The 25215-nt window shown below is 38.1% G+C and overlaps 1 protein-coding gene across 2 annotated transcripts; it reads left to right on the top strand.

Moving 5' to 3' along the window:
• LOC142610594 (UBP1-associated protein 2C-like) lies at positions 1-24840 on the top strand. 2 transcript variants are annotated; one of them, XM_075782442.1, is made up of 7 exons: positions 1-210; positions 1282-1402; positions 1617-1760; positions 2639-2835; positions 2936-3011; positions 23874-24180; positions 24346-24840. In XM_075782442.1, exons 1-7 carry the CDS (start codon positions 86-88, stop codon positions 24393-24395), a joined length of 1020 nt encoding a protein of 339 aa, XP_075638557.1. In that variant the 5' UTR covers positions 1-85; the 3' UTR covers positions 24396-24840. The 2 variants fall into 2 exon arrangements, with proteins under 2 accessions (XP_075638557.1, XP_075638558.1); XM_075782443.1 differs by having other exon boundaries at positions 4-210; positions 23874-24214.
• The last annotated feature ends 375 nt before the right edge of the window (positions 24841-25215 follow it).

Raw genomic sequence — 25215 nt, forward strand, 5'->3', positions numbered from 1 at the left:
AAAAGCAAAGCCCTAACTTAAGCGGAAGTACCCAAATTCACTCACTTGGACACTACACATCTCATTTTTGCGCACACGGATAGGAATGGAGGACGTAAAGAAGAGAAAGGTAGGAGAAGGAGTGGGAAATGGAGAGACATCTGAAGAAGAGATGCGTTTGTTGCTTGACCCTCTCCCTAAGCCCCAGCTCGTCCATATTCTCTCTAAACTGTACATAACATAACCTCCCCCTTTTATCAATACTTGTTCATTCCTATATATATATATGCCTTTTCTTTTCTTAAATTTCTGGGTTTCTTTCCAATACTCTTACCTCCCTTTAATTGCCCTGCAATATTGAAAACTGTATAGATTTAATGGTTTAGTATACCCTTTTTTATTAATATCATGAACCCATTGTAAAATCAAGAGTTTTTTTAATATTTTAAATTTGAGATTTTAGCTTCAAAGAATTGGTAATACGTAGTCAATTTCAATTTTCTAGCAACCAAATGTCACCTGGGTTTGTTGGGAAGTTGTTTTATGGGAAATTGAAAAGATTAACAGAGTTCCCAGTGGGTTTTTTTTTTTTTTTTTCCCTTGGTCCAATGGAAATCTTTGGATATCTCGTTTTGGAATTTGGCTTGTATGTCATAGTAGTAGATTTAATGGTTCATAAGAGAAATACTTGCAGTATTATAAAATTTTAGTACAAACGAGTTACGAGCTGATATGGCTGCTTAGAGGTCGAGTCACGCCAACCACACCCTCCACCCTGTGAACTTGGCGCTCGGAGTGTGCAAATAATTATCATCATTCCCAATGACAGTTAAATTCAATGCAATCATATGTTTAAATTTAAGTGGGGAGCACAAGCTGTAACACCTAAGGAATGGTAGCTAAGTTTTTCCCATTGTGTAACCAAGTCATGAGACTGTGTGAGTCAGACCTCAATCCCAGGTGTACCATAAATCCGTACTTCTTTCCTCTCACATAATAGTAGGTCTTATTAATTAAATTCATTGTGGGATCCACAATTCATGTGAGAGGGATGGAGGTATGCATTTATGGTACTCCTAGAAGATTCTATAATTTTCCCAACCCCAGTGAGCCTTGCATCAAAAACTGGCCTCATCTGAAACATCCTTGCATTTGTGCATGCATGTACTTGTCAATTCATGTTGCATGTGAGAATGTTGTGCTTGTGTCATGTGAGAAGGGGCCATATGAGTGTTGCTACTGACTGTACGCTGTGTGATTGACCCTGTGCATGGGTGTTTGTTTGCATGTTGAGGCATAAAGAGGCTCCCAATATCCTTCAATTGCAGAAGAAATTAGAAGTATTGCCAGTGCAGATCCCGTCCATCGAAAGCTTTTTGTTCGTGGCTTGGCCTGGAATACCACTTCAGAAACCTTGTGTGCTGTGAGTGCATTGCTGACTGCTGATTGTATTTTGTGTGTCTTGCTTGTGATTGCCGGTAAAATATGTTACTGGAAAAAAGTTATTCACTCATAGATACTTAATTCGTTCAATACACTTACATTTTTTAACTTGACATCTGGTGTTTAGCTATTTTTTCTGTTGAACTTCTAAGAGAATCTGAACACTGAACATTTAAAGTTATGTACTTGTCCAGGCATTTCAAGTGCATGGAGAAATAGAGGAAGGTGCTGTGATCTCTGACAAAACAACAGGAAAATCACGTGGTTATGGTTTCATTACTTTCAAACATATGGAATCAGCTCATAATGCATTGAAAGCACCTAGTAAAATGATTGATGTGAGCATTAGCCAATCTAGCATTTTTGCACATGAGACTTCTCATTTAGACATGCATGTAGATCTTTCCTTCTCATTTAGACTCTCTCTCTTTTTCTCGAAGAGAGTGCATGTGCATGTATTCTGCTTAGAAAATATGATTTAAGCTTTGTTACCAGTAATGCTATTCACAGGAGCACCTTTATTTTTCAATTTTATATATAAACAGTATGTTTCTAATAATTGTTGACTAGGACATGCAGGATGGATAAGTATTGAGGTACTCAAAATGTGTGCATAACACCACATACCCTTGAATGCTATATGAAATATGCTTGTTTTATTTTCTAGCTTAGGACATAAATTATAGTTTAGAATGCGTGTTAAGTTACACTCTTCATAGGTGCATGCAGTTGCACTGCTTTTCATTAGTTTATGGTCTTGACATGCAAAACTGATATCTAGTTGAATGGGGAGAAAACATTCAAGGGAAAGAGACAAGCTATCAATTAAACTATATATGGAAGATGCATTACAATTTGAGAGGTTGCACAACTGCAGAAGGGAGCTAGATAGTTGGTGTGCTTGCTAGATAAGCATCTCTTCGTTATATGTCTCTGTTTGCAGGGTATTGGGCTTCTTAGGGTATTAATTATGATCTTCACACATTTTTACCTCTCTTGCTCTCTCTCAATGATATGCATAAACACACAACACACTCAAGCATACACATTGTCCATACTGCGTGTACAGAATCATATTTTCCCCATGCTGCATCAAGGTTATTTAAATAACTAGGCTAAGATCAACAATTCCATCTTTTTACATGGACTGTTTGGTACCTTCATAATAATTAGTTTCTTGTTTCTGTTTCCTGGTTGCTTGAACATCTTCATTTAGGGTCGATTAGCTGTTTGCAATCTCGCTTGTGAGGGCTTAAGCGGAGCAAGTACAACTCCTGATTTGGCCCAGAGGAAGCTCTACATTGGGGGCTTGTCACCAAACATTACTAGTGAGGAGCTTCTCAAATATTTTGAGAAGCATGGTGACATAGAAGAAGGTTCAGTTGCATATGACAAGGATACAAATGTGTCTCGGTAAATAATACCATGGCCATCTCATGTTTTGTTGAGATATATATATATATATATTGTGATACTTAATTATGCAATCATCATTCTCAATGTTTATGTGTAGTGGGTTCGGTTTTGTTACATACAAGACTGTGGAGGCTGCGAAGAAGGCCATAGATGATCCAAACAAGATCCTTGGGGTAAGTAACTATGTGCTTTATGTCTATTCATGATGTTCAATATAGCTCTCTTCATGCATGACCATTTGGGCCTATGCCCAAAAAACAATTATGTTTTCAAAGCCCATAAAAGAGTTTATATATATATATATATATATATATATATATCAAAAGTTGCCTATTGAAAGGTTATCACCATTCAAATTGGATATACCAAAAGGTGTCTATTGAAAGGTCATAACCCTTCATATTAGATATATATTAAAGGTAGGCTGGAATGTGCCTATTGAATGAAAAGTTTCCTATTGATTGAAAATGTGCCTATTGAATGAAAAAGTGTCTATTGACCGAAAATGTGTCTATTGAACGAAAATGTGCTTATTGACTGAAAATGTGCCTATTGACTAAAAATATGTATATTAAACGAAAAGGTGCCTATTGACTAAAAATGTACCTATTGAATGAAAATGTGTCTATTGAATTAAAAAGGTGCCTATTAACCGAAAAGATGTATATTGAATGAAAAGATGCCTGTTGAAGGGTCATAATCATTTGGATATAAATAGTGGTTCATATTCATTTGGTAATTTCTTCTCTTTATCTTTTTTAAAGATACAAAAAATTGGATTAAGATCTTATAGAGTTCCTAGGATACTCTACCACATGGAGTTATTAAAATCTTGGTATTTTATTCTGTAATAGATAAATCTTGGTCTTTTATTTTGTAATAGATGGTTCAGATTATACTCTACCACATGTATATTGAATGAAAAGGTGCCTATTGGCCGAAAATGTGCCTATTGACCGAAAATGTGCTTATTGAAAAATGAAAGTCACAACTGTTCATGTTTTGAAATGTATATGTGTCATTAATTTATGTAGCCACGTGGTGCAATGAGGAGTGGTCAACAAAAAATCAAACGTTTCGGCTATTAGTTATTACTAGTCGCTACACCGTGCGATGCACAAGAAAGCTATTGGAAAATAGATTAATCTTTCTTTTATTCTATTAAATGTTATATATATATTGCTAAGTGTGTTTAGGTCTAATGATAAAAAGCAATCATTGTGTAGTAAACACCATAAATTAACATTATTTTGAAATTAAAAAATAAAAAATAAAAAGAACAAAAGAGATATAACATCATTTTGATTTGTAAATCTATAGTTTTATAATATTAAATTTTTTTTTTAATGGTATAATGTGCTTGGCTCCAAGGGTATGTGTAAAACATAATGTATTTGTGTCATAAAAGCAAGCACCTCTCATAGCAAAATGTGAAAAATACCTAGAATTTTTTTTTTTTGTGGGGGAGGGGGCGGCAAAAGCCGGTTGGGGAATGAGTCATGGGCAACCTTGTAATCATTGTGGATTTGAAAATCATTTTCCCTTCTTGGCCTATGTTTGCTCCACTGCCTTTCTCTTCTTATCTAATAACCCATACAGCAAGCCAAATTAAAAAAAAAAAAAAAAAAAAAAAAAAAAAAACAGAATATGAAACTGAAAATCATGAAAGAAAAGGAACAAAACCCAGAAATTGAAAATTCCTAATAACCATTCAGAAATTGATCTTCTAGGTTGTTTCCCTGATTTCAACGAAATCCCTAAATTGACAGCAAACCTAATTCAATTTCATATTGCTACTACGCCAAACACCTCTTTTGATGTGTACTTAGAAGTGTAACATCCCATAAAAAGCACTTGCCCAATTGACATTTGGCGACAAAAGCAAACAGCCCCCAAAAAATCTGCAACTACTTCACACTCATGGCTTCAGTATTCTTGGAACCAAATGTTTACTAATCATCAGATCTTGTATAGCAAATTGTTGCACACCCCGAATATTTTTATTCATCTGATTACAATTTCCACAATTACAACAATAGGCCATTGAAAAGAAAAAAAAAATAGCAAGAGCAACTACAAAAGCTAACAAAGTGATGTTTAAGGGAACATCTCATTAAGCAGAATGCAAATCAAGCTAAACTCTTTATATAAATCAATGCTATAACAATGCATGTCCTCCCATTACCACGATTGCTCAATGCTAGAGAATTGGGATTTACCAAGATTCCTTCTTGCATAACCTCAAGCCATTTTTGAATTCAAAGATGTTCCAATTTTCTTTTTTTTTTGATAAGTAAGAAGAGAATATTATTAATAAAAGAATAGCAAGAGAAACACAAAGAGTTCACAGTAGTGAACAAAGGAAAGAAATGAACAAAAAGATAGAAGCAGCCCCTAATCTATTCTAATAGATGAAAGAAAATCCAAAAGGATAAAACAATTCGAAAAACCCCAATATCGAGACCAATCAAAGAGGGTCTACTGGCAGAACTCTAATAACTGAACCACAGTTTTTCCCTCATCGTCAAAAGATCGCTGATTCCATTCAGTCCAAATAGTCCACATTAAATAGCTTGGAACCAAATCCCAAATATCAGAGCTATGCTTCCCAAGCCAATGATACCAACAAACTAATAAGTCCACAACTGAACCTGGCATGACCCATTCGATCCCAAACAACCGAAGCATATACATCCACAAAGAATGAGTTATCGGACAAAAAAATAACAGGTGATCCACAAATTCTGCATTGTAGCAGCACAAACAACAACAATTCGCCAAAGGGCGACCACGAAGCATAAGATTATCCAAAGTTAGAATCTGACCATGGGCTGCTGTCCACATAAAAAAAGCCACCCTTTTAGGAACCTTAACTTTCCAAATTCCCTTCCAAGGGAAAGTAGAAGGAGCTGCATTTCGAATCTTATGATAAAAAGACTGAGTATCAAACTTCTCACTGCCATTAAGATCCGAACAAAGCCTGTCACACCCTCCACCCCTAGGAATTCGGGTTTGGATGAAATGAAAAAGAGAGTAGGAAGCTGCCAACTCCCAATCATTGAATTCCCTATGAAATCTTAAACTCCACACCCTGTCATTATCACCCATCGGAGGGCTTAACACATCAAAAATACAAGCCTTCTTATTAGCTAAACGCAAAAATAACCGAGGATAGAGAAGTTTAAGAGGAACATCCCCAGTCCACTTATCATGCCAAAAAAGAATACGAGAACCATCCCCCACCACAAAAGAGAAATGCTTAGCGAAAGTTTCCCACCCTTCACTAATACTCCGCCATAAGCCACAGCCATGAGCCCTACTACAAGCTCTAGTGCACCAACCCCCTTTTCCCTCCCCATATTTCATGACAATGACCATTCGCCACAGATGCGAGGTTTCATGACCATACCTCCAAAGCCATTTTCCTAAAAGGGCCTGATTAAAAGGCACCAACTTCTGAATTCCTAAACCACCCAACTCACGCGGTAAGCAAACCTTTTCCCAAGCCACCAATGGATATTTGAAACACTCAATTGATGAACCTCACAAGAAGTTCCTTTGAATGCGTTCCAATCTAGTCGCCACAGCTTTAGGGATAGTAAAAAGGGAAAGGTAATAAGTCGAAAGGCTTGAAAGGGTACTCTTCAACAAGGTGAGTCTACCACCCTTTGACAAATAAAGCCGCTTCTAGCCTGAAAGCTTCTTTTCCATCCTCTCAAGGATCGGATTCCAAATAGAGGTTGTTTTCTACAAAGTTCCCAATGGCATACCCAAGTAAATCATAGGCAAACTACCCACCCTACACTGAAGGATATTAGCCAAAGATTGAATGTTATACACCTCCCTAATAGGGACAATTTCACTTTTCCCCACATTCATCTTCAAACCAGTAAAAGTTTGAAAACAAGTCAAAATCAACCTAATAGAAAGAATCTGCTCTCTAGAGGCATCACAGAAAAGAATGGTATCATCAACAAATAAAATGTGAGAAACACGAATACCAGTAGAATTAACAGGACCCACATGAAAACCCTAAATGAAACCACCTTCCTCAGTTTTCTTCAGGATATGACTTAAAACCTCCATGATCAAAAGAAAGAGAAAGGGAGACAAATGATCATCTTGTCTGAGACCTCTAGAGCTACCAAAGAAACTAGTAGGAGATTCATTAACCAGAATTGAGGAGCGAATGGTAGAGACACAAGTCTTATCAAAACAAAATTAAAAATCTTTTGCTAAAATCCACATCATAGCAGTAAAACACAAAAAAAGTCATTCTATCCACTACAGTGACAATTTGTGAATGCAGTATTATACAAAATATGAATGGTTTTGGTTCATGGGCAGCTAAACAGGCCTAAGAGATGTGCCTAATGAGGAAAACATGTAAAAAAGAATCAATTATCAGGTTTAATGTCTAATGTTATTTGCCTTAGGGCATTTGGTTCAGCTCCTTCAAGGCGCATTTGGCCAAGCATTTGTGCCATTAGTCACACTTTACTGGCTAATCAGCAAACATTTTAGCAACAACCATGGAAGTTAACTTTCTTCCATGGAGTTAGAAATTCCAGCCATTTTCCTTGCTTCCCCTATAGTTAATTTTTTAGTATCATGGTGGTGAGAATTCATTGAAACTACAATTTTCAAAACTCCTATAGAATTATTGTCTCCTCCCTTGTATGTGAAGTTCTTGCCAACAATATGCTTTTTCCTCTGAGTGATCAAGGAGAGAAGGCTTGGCTACCTTGAATCAGCCATAAATTTTTTTCTTTTCTTTTTTGTTTCTTTTATATCTTTGTCATGGGTGGTTCTTTCTTTTTCTTTGTTGAGTCAAAATCTTTTGAATTTTCTGTTGAAGAAGGGGGTTCTTTCTTCTTATTACGTATTTTTGAGAGAAGCAGAGACTCATTACGATCAGTGTTCACGGGCAAAGAGAGTGCAAAGAGATTGTTATCTATGTTGGAAAATTTATTTCCTCTGAGCTCCCTGGACACTTTGCGCGAACTATTAGAGATGGAGAGACAGTTTTCATTCTACAATCGGGTTCCAATGCACATGGCTCGTTTCTTATGATTTCTGAACTTATACATGGCCATCAAAAAGGTCTCTTAGTTGTTCCGGAAGGAAAATTGGGAAGTGGTTGGAGAGGATTTGGATTTCACCTAAGGAAGGCTATTGCTCCGAGGACTCTTGCCTTTAAACCGCCACCGAAGATTTTTCCTGGGTTTGAATATCAAGCCTCCAAATCTTTTGCCGCAGCGGTGGTGAATGGCAATGAGTTGAACCCAAAAGTCACAGGCAGGCAGCGGCAGTGAGTAGTCAGATCGATGGTAGAGGAGGACCTAAAGGGAAGCATTTAATGCTGGAATCTCGAATTTCCAACTCAGCAAATCCTGGTATTCAGTCTAGGATTCTCGCGAAAGCACCCTTGGGAAGGAGTATTCTTAGTTGAGGGCGAAGATCTCGCCGGTCTTTTCAGAGGATTTTGAAGATGGGGTGAAATTGGACCTATATATTAGGTTGGAACGTGGGCCTTATGGTAAGTGGGGGATTAGCTGCTCCAATATTGTTGAGGTAGACCCTTCGGTTGGCCAAGATCCAATCTCTAAGCCCTTTGACTCTATTAAGCCCAAACATAATCCTGTCCCTTCTTCTGGCCTAGTTATGCACCCAAACCCGAAGCCCATTGAATATTTTAAGCCCAATCATAATTCTGTTATGCCCAAACAAAATTGCCATGTTACACACCCAAACCTGAAGCCCATTCAAAAATTTGTTAAGCCCAATCTAGATCTTGCCCCTTCCGTTGGCCAGGTTACACACCCAAACCCAAAGCCCTTTGAACATATTAAGCCCAATCAAAAACACGTTTTTAAATGGAAACCCAAACCTTCCCAGCCTTTTATTCCTCACACCTCGGCACAATTTTAGACCCACCCACACTCTAAGTACGCCTCGCAGACCCACCCACACCCTCACCTAATCTCTTTGGCATCTTCTACAGCTGGTAACGATAAGACCGAGGCGAAGCCTTCTTCGACCCACATGGAACCAGCTTGTACCGAGAAGTTTCTCTCGATGTCCGACATCTCTGATGTTTCAGCGACTGAGTCTTGGTGTTCGGATGCTTCCGTGGATGAGTCCCTATGTTCTGATGGTGATGTGGCCTTGCAACATGACATCCAACGGATCATCCATGAGCACACAGACAATGTCATCAAGAAATGGGGGAATTTTGAGTAGTGGGTTCTTGAATTACGAGATGGGAAGAGGGTGGCAATCCCGATTCAAATTTCTTTGCCACCGGGAGATGTCTTCGTCGGAGTGGATGACTCGAATAAGTTGGTGATGGTATCGAGGGTGTCATCGGAATCCAAGGAGATTAATTCAGAATGGGTAAAAGGGGTTGAGATTATTGTGGAGGATTAGGTTTCTGATATTTGTTCCGAGGATGCTTTTCAGTTCACTGAATCTTCGACACCGCTAAATGTCGAACCACTGGCTTTCTCTTTGCCCGTGGGTGTCATGGATAATTCTGAAGGGTCAGCAACTTTGGAGGTGGAGAAAGTGCTGGGTAAGGACAATTACTTAGAATGGTGGCTGGAAAAATTTAGTGGTTTTGAGGATTTTCTTGGGACATCCCTTAAAGGTTTGGAAGAGCCAGCAACCAATTTCCAGTTGGCTGTTGAAGCTGAGTTACAACAGAGGGCTATTAAGGAAAAAACTGAAAAAGTCATGAAGGGCTCAGGGAGAAAAGGAATAAGGGAATTGAGGGGTTTATTTTCCTCTGTCAATTATGGTTCAGCTCCTTCAAGGCGCATTTATAATGGTAAGGAAAGGGCTCTAATTATTTCCCAATGAATTTGAAGATTGTATCTTGGAATGTTAGAGGTTTGAATGGGAAGGATAAATAGCTCATGGTTTGTAATTTTTTACGTTCTTGGAGGGCTGATATTGTTTGTTTGCAAGAGACAAAATTGGAATGGGTTACAAGAGGTCTTGTTAGAAGCATATGGAGTTGCCCTTACATAGGTTGGTTATACTTGGGTTCAAAGGGTGCTTTTGGTGGAATTCTGCTTATGTGGGAGAGAAGGGTGGTTGAAAAATTAGAGGAAGCAGTGGGGCCCTTTTCGATTTCTTGTAGGTTCAAAAACGTCAGTGACCAATTTGAGTGGGCTTTCACAGGTATCTATGGTCCAAATTTGAACAGGAAGCGCCAATTTATGTGGGAGGAATTGGCAAACTTAAACAGTTGGTGGAATTTGCCATGGTGTTTGGGAGGTGATTTTAATGTAATCCGCTTTCCATCGGAGAGTTTAGGGGCGAAGAGATTAACTTGGTGCATGAATGATTTCTCAGATTTCATATCTCTTCATGGGCTAATGGATAATCCTTTGGAGGGAGGTCTTTACACATGGTCTAACTCCACCTTTGCCTTTAGAATAGATCAGTTTCTCTTCTCTTTGGTATTGGCAGAATACTTCGCTCATTTCTCCCAAAAAAGGCTTCCTAGAGTGTTATCCGATCACTTCCCAATTCTTTTGGAGAGTGGGAGTCATAGAAGAGGGCAAATTCCTTTTCGTTTTGAAAATATGTGATTGAAGGCAGAGGGGTTTTTAGATAAGGTGAAATCCTGGTAGGAGAATTACCATTTTCAAGGGACCCCTATTTACATTCTTGCCAAGAATTTGACTGCTCTAAAAAAGGATCTAAAGAAGTGGAATGAAATAGATTTTGGCAATATCACAGCCAAGAAACAGCAATTTTGGAGTAAGTTGAATGCTTTAAATGTAAAAGAGGACAATCAACCTCTATCAGAGGAGGAAAAATTGGAAAAAGCAACCTTTTGCGCGAATCTTGAGAAGGCAGTCTTGTTAGAGGAGATTAGCTGGAGACAAAAGTCCAGAGTTTTGTTTTTAAAGGAGGGCGACTCTAATATGAGGTTTTTTCATAGGATGGTTAATTCTAATAGAAGAAATAATTGTATTGAAAACCTTATGATTGATGGGGCTTTGTCTTCCAACCAGGATAGGATTGCTGACCATATTGAACAATTCTATATGAACCTATACTCTGAGCAGCAAGTGCAGCGTCCTTTTCCGGATGTTTTGGATTTTCCAAGGATTTCTGGGGATAATGTGGAGTGGTTAGAGAGACCTTTTGAGGAATCTGAGATTTTTGAAGTCATCAAGGAGTTTAAGGGGGATAAATCTTCTGGGCCAGACAGTTTTTCGATGGCGTTCTTCCAAGCTTGCTGGGGGATTCTCAAACCTGACATCATGGTGTTCCACCATTTCCATGTTACTGGTCAGTTTGAAAAAAGCTTGAATGCCACTTTCATTACTCTCATTCCTAAAAAAGTTGCAGCAGTGGGAAGTAAGGACTTTCGGCCTATCAGCCTTGTTGGGGGGGGGGGGGGGGTTTATAAAATTCTTGCTAAAGTTTTGGCTATTCGTCTTCACATGGTTTTAGGAGAGATCATTTCACCTCCTCAGAATGCTTTTCTTCTAAATAGGCAGATTCTTGACTTCGTTCTCATTGCTAATGAATGTCTTGATAGCAGATTGAAGTCTGGTCAACCAGGGTGGTTGTGTAAATTGGATATTGAGAAAGCCTTTGATCATGTGAACTGGGGATTTCTTACTCGCTTGAGCGTTGTGGATTTTTTGATAAGTGGAGGCGATGGATTTCCTTTTGTTTATCTTCGGTTCGTTTCTCTGTACTTATTAATGGTTCTCCCCATGGGTTTTTTGAAAGTTCAAGGGGGTTGCGGCAAGGTGACCCTTTGTCCCCTTTGTTATTTGTGTTAGTTATGGAAGTCGTCGGTAGAATGTTGGATAAGGCCGTCCATGAAGGTCGTTTGTCAAGTTTTAGTGTAGGTAACTCTGCTGGAAGATCTTTGGTGGTTTCCCATCTCCTTTTCGCTGATGATATTCTAATCTTTTGTGATGCTAATATTGATCATATGCTGATCCTCCGTATGGTGCTCATTTGGTTTGAGGCTGTGTCTGGTTTGAAGGTAAATTTGGGTAAGTCTGAATTGGTGGCTATGGGGGTAGTTCATAACTTGGATATGTTGGTGGCTGTCTTAGGTTGCAAGCAAGGGTCTCCCAATGAAATATTTGGGTCTTCCTTTGGGAGCAAAATTTAAGGACAAGTCAATTTGGAATTCAGTTCTAGAGAAGATGGAAAAAAATTAGCAGGTTGGAAAAAATTATATTTATCCAAGGGAGGTAAAGCCACTTTAATTAAAAGCACTCTCAAATCTCCTTACTTATTTTCTTTCTTTATTCCCTATTCCTGCTTTTGTGGCCAATCGTATTGCTACACTTCAATGGGACTTTCTCTGGGGTGGCCTAGGGGATGAGCCCAAATTGCTTTCTTCAGGTGGGTTGGGGATTAGGAACCTGAGATCTTTCAATGTAGCTTTATTAGGGAAGTGGCTATGGAGATTTGGGCAAGACAGGGATGCTCTATGGCGTCAAGTAATAGAGGTGAAGTATGGTTGTGATTGGGGTGGTTGGTGTTCTAGCTCTTTCTCTGGTCCTTATGAAGTTAGTTTGTGGAAAAATATTAGAAGGGGGTGGCCCTTTTTATCTCAGTTTATTCTGTATGAAATCGAAGATGGATCAAAAGTGTAGTTTTGGCTTGATCGTTGGTGTAGTTCTTCTTCTCTTGCAAACCGCTTTTTTGAATTATATAGGATTTGTCGTATCAAAGAGGCAAGTGTGGCGGATCGAATGAGGTTCACTAATGGAGTCCTCCATTGGGAGATTCATTTTTGTAGGGATGTGCATAATCGGGAATTGGAAGCTTTCAGGAGCTTCATAAACACCATTTATAGCACTCCTGTAAGGGGATTGGGGAGGATAAGAGATGTTGGCTGCCTGGTAAGAGTAAGGAGTTCATAGTTAGTGCATACTACCATCTTTTAGTTGGCCATAGTGAGTAGTTTTTCCCTTGGAAAAACATTTGGAAGCAGAGGATTTCCTCTAGGGGGCTTTCTTTGTATGGACCGCTGCCTTGGGGAAATGTCTGACAATTGACAATTTAAGGAAAAGAAAAGTTTGCATTTTGGATTGGTGTTATATGTGCAAGCCTAATAGTGAAACTGTTGACCATCTTTTCCTTCATTGCCCGGTTGCTTTGAAGTTGTGGGATATGGTTTTTGGTTTATTTGGAGTTTGTTGGGTTATGCCTATGTCTATTGTTGGGCTATTTGCTTGCTGGCAAGGTTGATTTGGTCGCCATCGTAATGGAGATATTTGGATGGTTGTTCTCATTGTTTGATGTGGTGTATTTGGAAGGAGAGAAATAGTAGGTGTTTTGAAGACATTGAGCGTTCCATGCCTGATCTTGAGCTTCTATTTTCTAAAACCATTATTGGACTGGTTCTCCGTGTGGAGAAACCATCCTTTTTCTTCCATTTTGGATTTGCTTGATGTTTGTAATGTTTGTATTTGATTTGTTTCCCCCCTGTATACTCCCTGTGTACTTGGGTGTCTCTCTCTTTTTGATTTCAATAACGCTTTATTACTTATCAAAAAAAATAGTTCGATAGTCGATAGATTCATAATTTCTCTACAACTAAAAGTAATGACTTATAGATATTTATCATGACTAACTCTAGAATGTGACAGAATCTAATTTTACAACAAAAGATTTGCATTTCTTCTCAGCGTCAAAACCAAGGTTATTGTTTCAAATTTGTTGTAAATTAATATAACACCATGGTATCATCCAAACTCATTCAAGCCTCTAACAGGTGGATTTGACACAACTTAAGAGAAGTGTTCAGTTGGTGAATGGTGATATCCTATTTGATTTCTATGTAGGCTCTATAAAGTTAGAGGGAGCACTAAACATCTATACCTGTGTTCATTAACAGCAAGCACTTCTCATAGCGTGAAAATACCAGCAATTTTTTTTCCAGGGGAAATACCTGTTGGGGAATGGGTCGTGGGAAACCTTGTAATCATTGTGGATTTGAAAAATCTTATCCCATCTTGGCTTGTGTTTGCTCCACTAATGTCTCTTCTTCTCTAATAACCTAGATAGCAAGCTAGAAAAATAAAAATAGTAAACAAAACGAAACAGACCATGAAACTGAAACTCATGAAAGCAAAGGAACAAAACCCAGAAACTAAAAAAATTCTAATAACAATTCAGGTAGAATTTGATCATCTAGGTTGTTTCCCTAAATTGATAGCAAACCTAATTGAAGACTATAGGATAAGTGATTAGTTGAAGACAATAGGATAAGAGATTAGTTGAAAATTACTGAGAAAGAATGGTCTTAATTATATCAAGGCTGGGTCGGACATTAAAAAGATAGAATCCATGGTCGTGCCCTAGCACCTATGAAGCAAGGGTGTGTTTCCAAATTGGGGTGGGGGTGCGGGTGCGGCGGGATTAAAAAATTATTAAAAATATTTTTTTTAATATATTTTATATATTGCTAAGCATGCTTTTTTTATTTAATAATAATAATAGAAAACTCATATAATAATAATTAAAAAAAAAAAGAAAAAAGATAGTCATAAGTATACAAAAGTTTTTGACACTTGAATTATTGACAGATGTATTAAAATAGATGAGGCTTCTCATAAATAAATAATTAATAAAAAAAAGATGTGGCTTAGTGGCTCATGTATTTGGTCAGCCCAAAAACAAAATAAATGATATATGTGGTAGATATTAAAATAGGTGTAGCTTCCCATTAAAAAAAAAAAAAAAGGAAAGATGTGGCTCAATGTGTGGCTCACGTGTTGGTCAGGCACAAGAAAACAACATAAAACCTTCACGTGTTGGTTAGGCGCAAACAAACAACATAAAACCTTTTAAGAAACAAAACAAAGGCATTAACAAAATAGAATGGTACGAGAGGAGTGGAGCTGGAAGCGCGACAGGACAAAGCCTTTTCTCAAAAAAAAAAGAAAAAAGAACAAAGCTTTTTAACAAAACTCATCAGTTATCAAGTGGTGGAGGCATGGAGCTGGAGGCGCGACGAGTGTGAGAGGAGCTGAGCTGACAGGTATCAAACAGTGCGTTTTGCACTTTTTTTTTGTGAATTTCGGCCTGAATCGACGCCGGTACTGACTGATACAGATCGAATCGGCGCGAATCGGCCTTAGTTGGCACCGAATCAGCACGAATCGGCCCTAGTCGGCGCCGAATCAGTGCGAATCCAACGCGCGGGCAGCAGCATCGCAACGCGGGTGCGGCACCCATTTTGCCGTGTCGGTGCTTCATAGTTCATAGCCTAGCACCATCCTCAAGTTTTCAAGAAAATAAAACTTACCGACAACTATGTGGAATCAGAAGATGGAGGGAGATCGGTCTGACAGTAGTGAAAGGCCTCCCTCAAATCTCTCTCTCCAACTCTCTCTGCATCTTATTAGATTTCTATTTCTATGTCTCACGGTCACAGATGCTCTCTAGTCTCTATTGATTTATGTTTGTTTATATCTCTTTCTCTGGCATTCTTTTTAAATATATATCCTATGCCAAACGGTTAATAGACAATGAAACTTGATAAGCATAACAAAAAGATACAATTGTTAGTGTTTTCTAATCATAGATGTGGCAGTAATTTATGTGGCCATGTGGCGCAACAAGGCATGGTCAACAAAATGTCAAACTTTTCGACTATGAGTTATTACATACATATATATATATATATATATATATATATATATATATATATATATATAAAATTCTATAGTTGGGGAAAATCCCATAAAAGAGTTAAGAAAGAAAGAAAAGACTTTCTTATAGTAAAGTAAGAAATTGTATCAAAGGAGATGGTAAGGAGTTTATGGGGGAAGGGGGGGGGGGGGGGTTCTTTTGTTCATGGTAATTGTTTAATTGGGACTATTGGTGGAATCCTCATTATGTTGGATGAATGTGTGGTTGAAAAAATAGACTGCTCAGCGAGGAACCTTTCAGTATCTTCCTTATTCTGGAATGTGGATGATAGTTTTGAACTGGGGTGTTCTGGTGTCTTTGGACCAAATGATGATGTTAGAGCTTAGGTTTATGGTAAGAGTTGTAAGTAGTTAAACGGAGATGAGAATCTCCTTGGTGTGCAAGGGGGACTTCAATGTCATGAGATTTCCAAAAGAAAGATGAAGTTATCAGAATTTTTTGCAGGCAATGCAGAGGTTCTTGGGCTTTATCACGGAGCTTGAATTGTCTTTCCACTAGAAGGGGGTTCTTTAAATGGGTTGAGAATCAAGATCAACCCTCACTCTCCCACATTGGGCATTTTTAGCCTTGATGGAGGAGCACATCCCAAATGTAGTCCAGCTGTTGATATCATGATATGTTTTAGACCTGCACCCAATTTGTGGGGGCTTGTGAAGTAGTAAAAGTCCATTCAGATTTGAGAACACTTGGCTCAATGTATCAAATTTCTTTGACAAAGTGAAGGAGTGGTGGGAAAGCTGTAGTGGGAAGGGCTCCACCAGTTCTCCCCCCGCTCCCCGCGGGCGCATCTTTTCTGGCCAAGAAACTCCGTAAGCAAAAAGGTGATTTAGAAAAGTGGAATAATGAGGTTTTTTCGGATGTAGGTGTGGGAAAGAATAGAGCACTTTTTGAGATATTGAGGCTGGATTTGAAGGAGGATGGGTTTGGTTTAGATGATGAAGACTGTAGTAAGATGCATTAAAGACAAACTAAAAGAGATTGCCCTGATGGAAGAAACAAGATGGAGACAAAAATCTATAGCACTCTGGTTGGAAAAATGGTATGGTAAGACAAATTCTTTCATATATTGGTAATGTATGTGGATGGAACATTGTTAATTCCAGGAGAATGAGGTTAAGGATGGGATAATTTTTTTTGATAAGTGATTTTATAAGGAACTTGTTGACTGGCACCCAAGGGTAGAAGACATTGAGTTGGCAACACTTAAAGAGGAGGATGACAAGTGGCTTGAGAGTATGTTTGAGGAATAGGAAGTATTTTTAGCTGTCAAAACCATGAATGAGGGTACAAGGCTCTTGGTCTGGTTTTGTCAATGTCTTTCTTCCAAAGATGTTGGCTAGTGGTCAAAGAAGATTTGATGAAATTTCTTTAGGAATATCTTGTAGAGGGAACCGTTGAGAGAAGCCTAAATGCATCATTCATAGCTCTTATTCTGAGAGGGCAGGCGAATTGAATATTAGTGATTTATAATGTTCAAGTTTGGTGGGAAGCATTTACAAAACTTTAGCAAAGGTGCTGACTAATAGATTGAGGAGAGTAATGGGCAAGCTGGAATCTGAATCACAAAACACTTTTGTGTAAGGGGGGTGTTTAGACTTTGTGTTGATAGCAAATGAATGTCTAGATAACAGTGTTTGTCATAAGATTCTGGGAATAATTACAAATTTGACATTGGGTAGGTATATGACCGTGTAAATAGGCCAGCCTTTGTTATATATAGAGAAAAATATGAGTTAGGGAGAAATGGAGAGTGGGGCTATGCTAGAGGTGGAAGAGCTAGCAGTGGTAATGCAGGAGCATAACCAAAGGTTATTTCAATATTTCATTTTAGATTTTCAGTGGATAATTTCATATTGTAACGTAGTTATTTGTTTAGTTTGGATTGGTACCTGAGTTTGTTTAGGATTAGTTGTTTATCATTATCATTTGTTTAGGATTATCAGATTCATATTTGAGATTGTTTAGGATTATCAGATTAGTATTTGAGATTGTTTAGGAGAATTTATCCTTATCATTGTGATTCTTAGAAGTTGCATATAAAGTTCTAGATGATTTCTTTTGTATTTATAGACTATGATTATTGTTATTCGGAGTGTTTGCAAAAATTGCATTGTGTTTGTTTAATGGTGAATCCAAACACCTCAAGTGGGAAGCCTAAGGTCTACGGTGGGACTAATCTAGGTGGGAAGCCTAAGTTGTCTTACATCAACTTGGTATCAGAGCTCAATTCGATCTATGAAGCACCGACGCGGCTAGGAGGGTGCCGCACCAACGTCCGACACGGCCCGACGTGGCCACCGACGCCGCTGCCCGTGCGTCGGTGCTGCATCTGAGTTTTTTATTTTTATTTTATTTTTTTTCTTGGATTTGCGCTGACTCGAGCCGATTCGGCTCCGACGCGCGCTGATTTGCGCCAAACCGGGCTGAATCGGATCGTATTGGCGAAATATCGGTGTGTTTCGGCCAGAAAAAGGAAATCGGCTGGTAAGAAAAAAAAAAAAAACTTTAAACTGAAAATACCGGTGGAAATAGCCGCTGTCGCCGTCACCGTCACAATTTCACCAGCCTTAAGTAACCCCTTTCTTCTTCTTCTTCGTTGCTTCTTCGTTTTCTTCTTCTTTTTTTTGGCCTGAGCTGCTATTTTTTTTTTATTTTTTTTATGAGCACTGTTTCTTTTTTGATCAGTTTTGCTAACTGCCTTAACGTAAAAATGTAAAAGGCTTTGTTTTTTTTGTGCCTGACCAACATGTGAGTCACATGGCCCACATCTTCCCTTTTTCTTTTCTTTTTTAATGGGAAGCTACACCTATTTTATTACCTACCACATATATCCTTTAGGCTGACTAAATATGTGAGCCACTAAGCCATATCTTATTTATTAATTTATTTATTTATGGGAAGCCTCATCTATTTTAATACTTCTGTCAATAATTCAAGTGTCAAAAACTTGTGTACTTATGACTATCTATTTATTTTATAATTATATGAGTTTTCTATTATTATTATTAAAAAAGTATGCTTAGCAATATATAAAATATATAAATAAAAATATTTTTAATAATTTTTTAATCGCCGCACCCGCACACTATTTTTCAAAAATTGCTGAGTCCCGCACCTATACCCGAATCTGAAAATGCGCCCGTGCTTCATAACCCAAAATCTGTCTTTCTTTCAACCACTGTCAATCCAACATCACTGTGAACTCCTTTCAAGCCAAACAATGAACATCCAGCCGCTTTGATCAACTGTAAAGCCCAACCAGCAGTACAACCCACGATCATCAACACTCCAAGCATGTCTCACAAGATCTTTGCAATTACCACCAATCAAGCCATCTTTGCTCAGAAACAAAGTACCCAAATTCCACCACAAAACCCACAAAACCTGTAATCCCACCATTCTTTCCAATGCAAGGCTTTGAAACTTAGAACCCTATTCCCTTCAAAATAAAATCAATAACCCGTCACAGCAACTCTCACACCCCTAACCCATTTTCGATCTGACCCATACAAAACCACAGATTCAGATATGCAAAACCCACACTGCCAGGTCCGAAATACAAGAAGCCATCACCGATCTCTCCATGCCGCTACTCGCAAGCACCAATCTCAACCTTTGAGCGTTGATGACAGCCATCGCCCATGAGTCCATGCCGCCTCTTCTCCAACGAATCCAGTGCTGCTCTCCATGATATTTTTTCTGTGTTACTTGTTTAGTTTCCTCTAAAGCCTTAGTTTCTTTTAGCTTAATTTTCTGTCTCTAGTGTTTTAAGTTGTAGTTGTTCTTGAATATTGTTATTTAAAAAAAAAGTCAAAAGCAGAACGTTCCAGCAGATTTGTGAGGAGTCCATAGTCCACCTCTTTTGCTTCAGCCAAGTGACCCATGTCCAGGGCAGCACCAGGTTACTAAACCAGCCCAATCACGGTCCAACACTTATTGCTCCAGCCATGGGAATCATGTCCACTAAATGTTCATTTCAAATTGTTAAAAATCTATTCCTGTGAATCATGGTAGTCTTAGAAGCGCCAATATTTGATGGATGTCCAAATCCATGGACCCTCATTAATTGGCTAGATGAGATGGATCAATTCTTTGATCAAATATGTTTGCCAGATGCTAATAAGGTTAGGTTTGCCAAGTTGAAATTGAGAAGTAGAGCTAGAGACTTTTGGCATAGTATTGAGAATCATCGCAAAGGAGCAAGCCTGCCATAACTAATTGGAATGAAATGAAACAAATACTTAGAGAGAAAGATGTTCCCCAATGCTATCAAGAGAATTATTACCTCAATCATCTCATGGGAATTTTCTACACCACAGAGACAGTAAGAAAACATCTCATCCTTCCTTCAAGAATTCACCGCCATAGCTCAAGACTTAAGAAAAATAATTAAGGTTTTGCTAGACTCTTCTACTCAGAAAAAGGTTGCTCAGGTTCCACCAAAGACTAATGTTGAAATAGAAGTACAAGTGCCAATAGATGATGTTTCAACATTCATGTAGCAAGAAGAACCTGTTATAGAGTCTACACAAGAAGAGAAATTTCAACAAGTGAGCAAAGATTTAGAGGGTGCACTTGATGTGGAAGTTGATTTTGATAAAAGTGCTACTGTTAAGCCCTTTGTGGTCCATGAGGTTGATGAAGTCCAAAAGGTTGATACTATGGTTCAAGATAAGATTGTGCCTATCCAACACATTGATTTTGTGTTTCCAGAGGAGTTCTATGGTGTTGTGAAATTGAAGGTTATTCTACTCTCAGAGCTTCCTAGGGTGAATTCTAATCTAAAGGAAGTGTTAAGCACCAAAGTCTTAATTCTTCATCGCTACAAAACTCGAGGTCGAGTTTTCTTAAACCAAGGGATTATAATGCGGGAGCATAACCAAAAGTTATTTCAATATTTCATTTTAGATTTTCGGTGGATAATTTCAGATTGTGACGTAGTTATTTGTTTAGTTTGGATTGGTATCAAAAGTTATTTCAATATTTCATTTTAGATTTTCGGTGGATAATTTCAGATTGTGACGTAGTTATTTGTTTAGTTTGGATTGGTATCTGAGTTTGATTAGGATTAGTTGTTTATCATTATCATTTGTTTAGGATTAGTTGTTTATCATTATCATTTGTTTAGGATTAACGGATTCGTATTTGAGATTGTTTAGGATTATTAGATTAGTGTTTGAGATTGTTTAGGATTTGTTTAGGAGAGTTTATCCTTATCATTGTGATTCCTAGAAGTTGTATATAAAGCTCCAGATGATTTCTTTTGCATTTATAGACTATGATTATTGTTATTCAGAGTATTTACAGAAATTGCATTGTGTTTGTTTGGTGGTGAATCCAAACACCTTAGGTGGGAAGCCTAAGGTCTACGGTAGGACTAATCTAGGTGGGAAGCCTAAGTTGTCCTACATCAAGTGGCTTTGGGGTGTAAGGCAAGTTTTGTACATATTATCTATTTGGCTTACCATGAGTCTACTTTTAAGGCTTGTTCTATCATGTGGAATGTTATTTTAGAGAGGATAAAAAATAGAATTGACAGGATGGAAGAAACTATACCTTTCTAAAGGTGGTTCACTCTTACCAATCTATTTCATCTCTCATTTTACTATGTTGGTCAATTTGGCTAGATACAAAGGGAGTTATATAGGGATTACTTGGGGAGGCAAAAACTCATTTAGTAGATCGGAAGACTGCTTGTGTGCCATTATGCACAAGAGGGTTAGGTATCAAAAAATGAGTATCTTTTAACCATGAATTTTTGGGAAGGAGTAATGGAGATGCATCAACACTAGATGGTTGGATGATGGAGGATTAATTGACACTGATTAAGCCCAGATTGATCTGATACCATTTTTCATTCTAAAAGTAATTTGATTAGGGCATATATCCCATTTGTTCTAATTGATTTTAAATTATTTCCTTTTTTGAGGTAATAATGAAAGACCTACTTAAGGTTCCAAGGACCATTGTTGGACACATTGATTTTGATGAATGAAATGAGTTCAAAATTTTCCATAACTTCATGGTGATTCCAAGCAGCTCTAGGTGGTGAAGCCCGGGGTTTAGTCCTCTTATCACTCTTTTGTTTCCCCCTGTACAAATCCTTAGCAACCTGATGCGGAATCAAAGATTTATCAAGAGGATGATCATTTGTGGAACCAGTTGGTAGCTATGAAGCACGGGTGCGGCGTCTGGGCCGCCGCACCCGCGTCGGACGTGGCCGGACGCGGCAACGCGCAGGCGACGCTGCTGCCTGCGCGTCCGTGCCGTGTCCGGCAATAAAAAATCATTTTTTTCGGCGCGATTCGGGCCGACGCGTGCGAAATCAGGCCGATTTGCACCGATTCGGCCCGAATCGGGTGAAATTGGTCCGGCCGAAATTGGCCGATATCGGCGAAATTTGCCGATATTGGCCGATACCGGCCAAAATTCAAAAAAAAAAAAAACAACAGGTGCGTATGGCTGGAAAAAAAAAAAAAAAGGGTGCAAACGCACCGTTTGGAAAAAAACCAAGACCCAACCCTCTCCCTCTTCATTTTTCTTGAGCCTCTCTCCCACTCTCTACCTTCACTCTTCAGCAAGGTTCTCTCCTATTCTCTGTATTCTAGTTATTATTTATCATTGCTCTTAAATTTAGTATATATTTATATAATGTGAAAAAAGTATGTTTAGCAATATATTAAAAATATAAATAAAAATATTTTTAATAATTTTTTAATCGCCGCACCCCGCCGCACCCGCACCCTATTTTTTCAAAAATTGCCGAATCCCGCACCCGCTCCCGCACTCGCACCCGAATCCCGAAACGCACCCGTGCTTCATAGGTTGGTAGTATCATCTATGGAAATGGTTGGTGGCAGTAAATATGGGGTAGGAGAAGGAAGGTGGACTTCATATCTAAATCCCATAACTCATGGATGGAGATTTGGAAGGCAATCAAAGTAGAGTGAGATTCCTTTTCCAATTTTTTTTTGGATTCGTCTTTGGGGATAGTAGAAGAGTTACATTTTGGCTTTGATGTTTGGTGTGCTGATTTTGACATAGCATCTTTATTTCCGAAGCTTTTCCAGCTAGCTGCAAATAAAGATGCTAAGGTGTTTAACTATATGGAGGTCATCAAAGGAGTTCTAAATTGAAATTCATCTTTGTTAGGGCAGATCAAGATTGGGAATTGGATGTGATAAACAGCTTTGAGTTGGTGTGTTCAGCCTGGGTTTGTGTGAGAATAGAGCATAAGGTGTATTGAACTTTATATAGAAATGGTTATTTTACTGTACAATTGTACTATGAGGCATCTGCTTAAATAATGATGGCTAAATCATATTTTCCTTAGAAGGCAATGTGGAGAGTGAAGGTAGCTATGAAGGTGGTTTTCTTTGTGTGATTGCTTGTTTGGGGAAAATTCTCATGGTAGACAATCTTATTAAAAGGGGTTTTATGACTATTGTGGATTGGTGTAGTACGTGTAATTAAATGGAAGATTGTATGAATCATTTGCCTCTGCATTGTCCAATTGCTGTGGAACTATGGGCTTTCATATTTGCTGATTTTGGAGTAAAATGGGTTATTCCTAAATTGGTGCAAGGAATACTTCAATGCTGGGGGTGGAGACCCAGTTCATTCAGGATGAGAACATGGAATATTGTTCCATCTTGTTCTATGGAGGGAAAGAAATAGGAGGATTTTCAAGGGCTAAGCAGTTTCAGTAGAGATTAAATTCCTAGTTGCTGAGGATCTTTTCTACTTGGATGTCTTTGAATGTGTGTTTTTTTTAGTTGCATTGTACTTTTGACATTTTAGGGGAATTTCTTAGTATATAACCAATGTACTTGATTTTAATTCCCTCTCTATCATTTGTATAACTTTATCAGAACAAGTTCTTTAACTTGTTAAAAAAAATTATATATATATATATATATATAGAGAGAGAGAGAGAGAGAGAGAGAGAGAACATAAAACAAGTATGAGATTGCAACTTTGACAATTTATGATATATTTTCCTTTTTCTGTTCAAGGAAAATGAAACTGTAAAAAACAGCTTATTTGCAGAGTTTTTTGTATTTTTGAAAACACATTTTCTTTCTTTTGTTGATTTTTTAGTAATGAAGTTAAGAGATACATGTTCTTTATTTTTGGGTACTGTTTGCAGATGAAAGTGTAAACTAATTTATTTTGCCAGCTTTAAACTAAACAAGCTGATTTTAGAAGTACTATTTGAAATAGTTCCTGAGCACTTAACATAATTCCAGAGTCTAAGATTAATGTCTACATCTGTGTGTCATCCCCTTCAAGTTTGGAAAGCAATTGTGAATATTTTTTCATTGCAGGGGAGGAATATCATTGTGAAGCTTGCCGATTCCCACAAGGGAAAATCCCTGCAGACACAGTTAACCACAGCAGTGGTTCCAATGGCCTTACCAATGGCAGCTGGATACCCTCAGCCTGGAAATGCACATGTGAGCACCACTCCTGTTGCCTACACTTACCCTCAAACTGTAGCATCATACCCTGTTTCTTCTTACCCTAGTCCTCCTACTGCACCTGCTCCATACCAGGCACAACCGCAAATTTCCTATGCACCAGTCACCTTAAAGAAAGAATCCCTTGGACTCCCATCAACACCAATGGGAATTGGTGGGTACCCATATTACCTCTCCAAACAATAACTGTGAGTCAACTGTAAAGATAGTGATATGTGACCTCATTCTTTATTCTCTTTCTTTGTTGCTCTGATCTCAACTACTACTACAATGGTAATTCCATTTTTCACTTACTCTATTGTATGTCATGGTTCTGCAGGTTGTCACCTGGTTTGGTGTGTCTGGAAATTATTTGGTTGGATTAGGTGATGGGAATTCGTTGATGGCATGAAATCTAATGTTTGGATATTTGTTTCTTGTAAGTTTAGCCAAGAATAATGTAATGCAGGTCATTTACAATGGTAGGGATAGATGGATAGTTTCTACTAATCCTGTAGTTCATATGACGTTTTCTCTTTTCTTAGATCTGAAGCTGAGTAATGATTAAGTTCTTAATATTGGTTTCTCCTCCTAGTCCATTAAGCTTTCCTACTAGAGGTATTATGAATGCCTTTTTTTATCCTTAATGTAAATACAGAAAAGCATCAGTCGAGGATGAGATTGACGATATAGAAGCATATTTGCATTGATGTAGTCCTTGGTGCCTAGCATTGAATGATCATCGCATTACCGTTTTGTTTGCTGGGCAGCCATCTGAACAAATTTGTATTTGTGTTTTGGAAGCATTGGAAATTGTTTATTGCTTGATTGAGACATTGTAGTTGATTGGAAATGAAGGAAAATGTATGAAAATAATGTATGGATTGGGGCGGTTGACAGTGCATAAGGGATTGCGATGGAAAGAAAAGAAAATGATTGAAAAATGAAGTTGGTCATTTATATCACCAAAGTACATTTTGATCCCTAAAGTTTGGGATTGTTTTCATTTTGGTCCCTTAAGTTTGATATTTTTTTTATTTTAGTCCACTATGAAGTACATTTTGATCCCTAAAGTTTGGGATTGTTTTCATTTTGGTCCCTTAAGTTTGATATTTTTTTTATTTTAGTCCACTATGTTTTATTTCATTTTTAAAATGGTATTTCTATCTATTTCTGTTATTGACCTGGCTCTTAAGATAAGGAGGGGGGG

Source organism: Castanea sativa, chromosome 9, assembly GCF_040712315.1.
Source record: "Castanea sativa cultivar Marrone di Chiusa Pesio chromosome 9, ASM4071231v1".
Classification (NCBI taxonomy): Eukaryota; Viridiplantae; Streptophyta; class Magnoliopsida; order Fagales; family Fagaceae; genus Castanea; species Castanea sativa.

What these genes read in the sequence shown, in the direction of transcription:
- LOC142610594 (XM_075782442.1), top strand. Translation starts at nt 86, where the DNA reads ATGGAGGACGTAAAGAAGAGAAAGGTAGGAGAAGGAGTGGGAAATGGA. An exon ending in GTCCATATTCTCTCTAAACT is followed by an intron (nt 211 to 1,281) that starts GTACATAACATA and finishes TGAGGCATAAAG; the next exon opens with AGGCTCCCAATATCCTTCAA. An exon ending in ATCCAAACAAGATCCTTGGG is followed by an intron (nt 3,012 to 23,873) that starts GTAAGTAACTAT and finishes TTTTCATTGCAG; the next exon opens with GGGAGGAATATCATTGTGAA.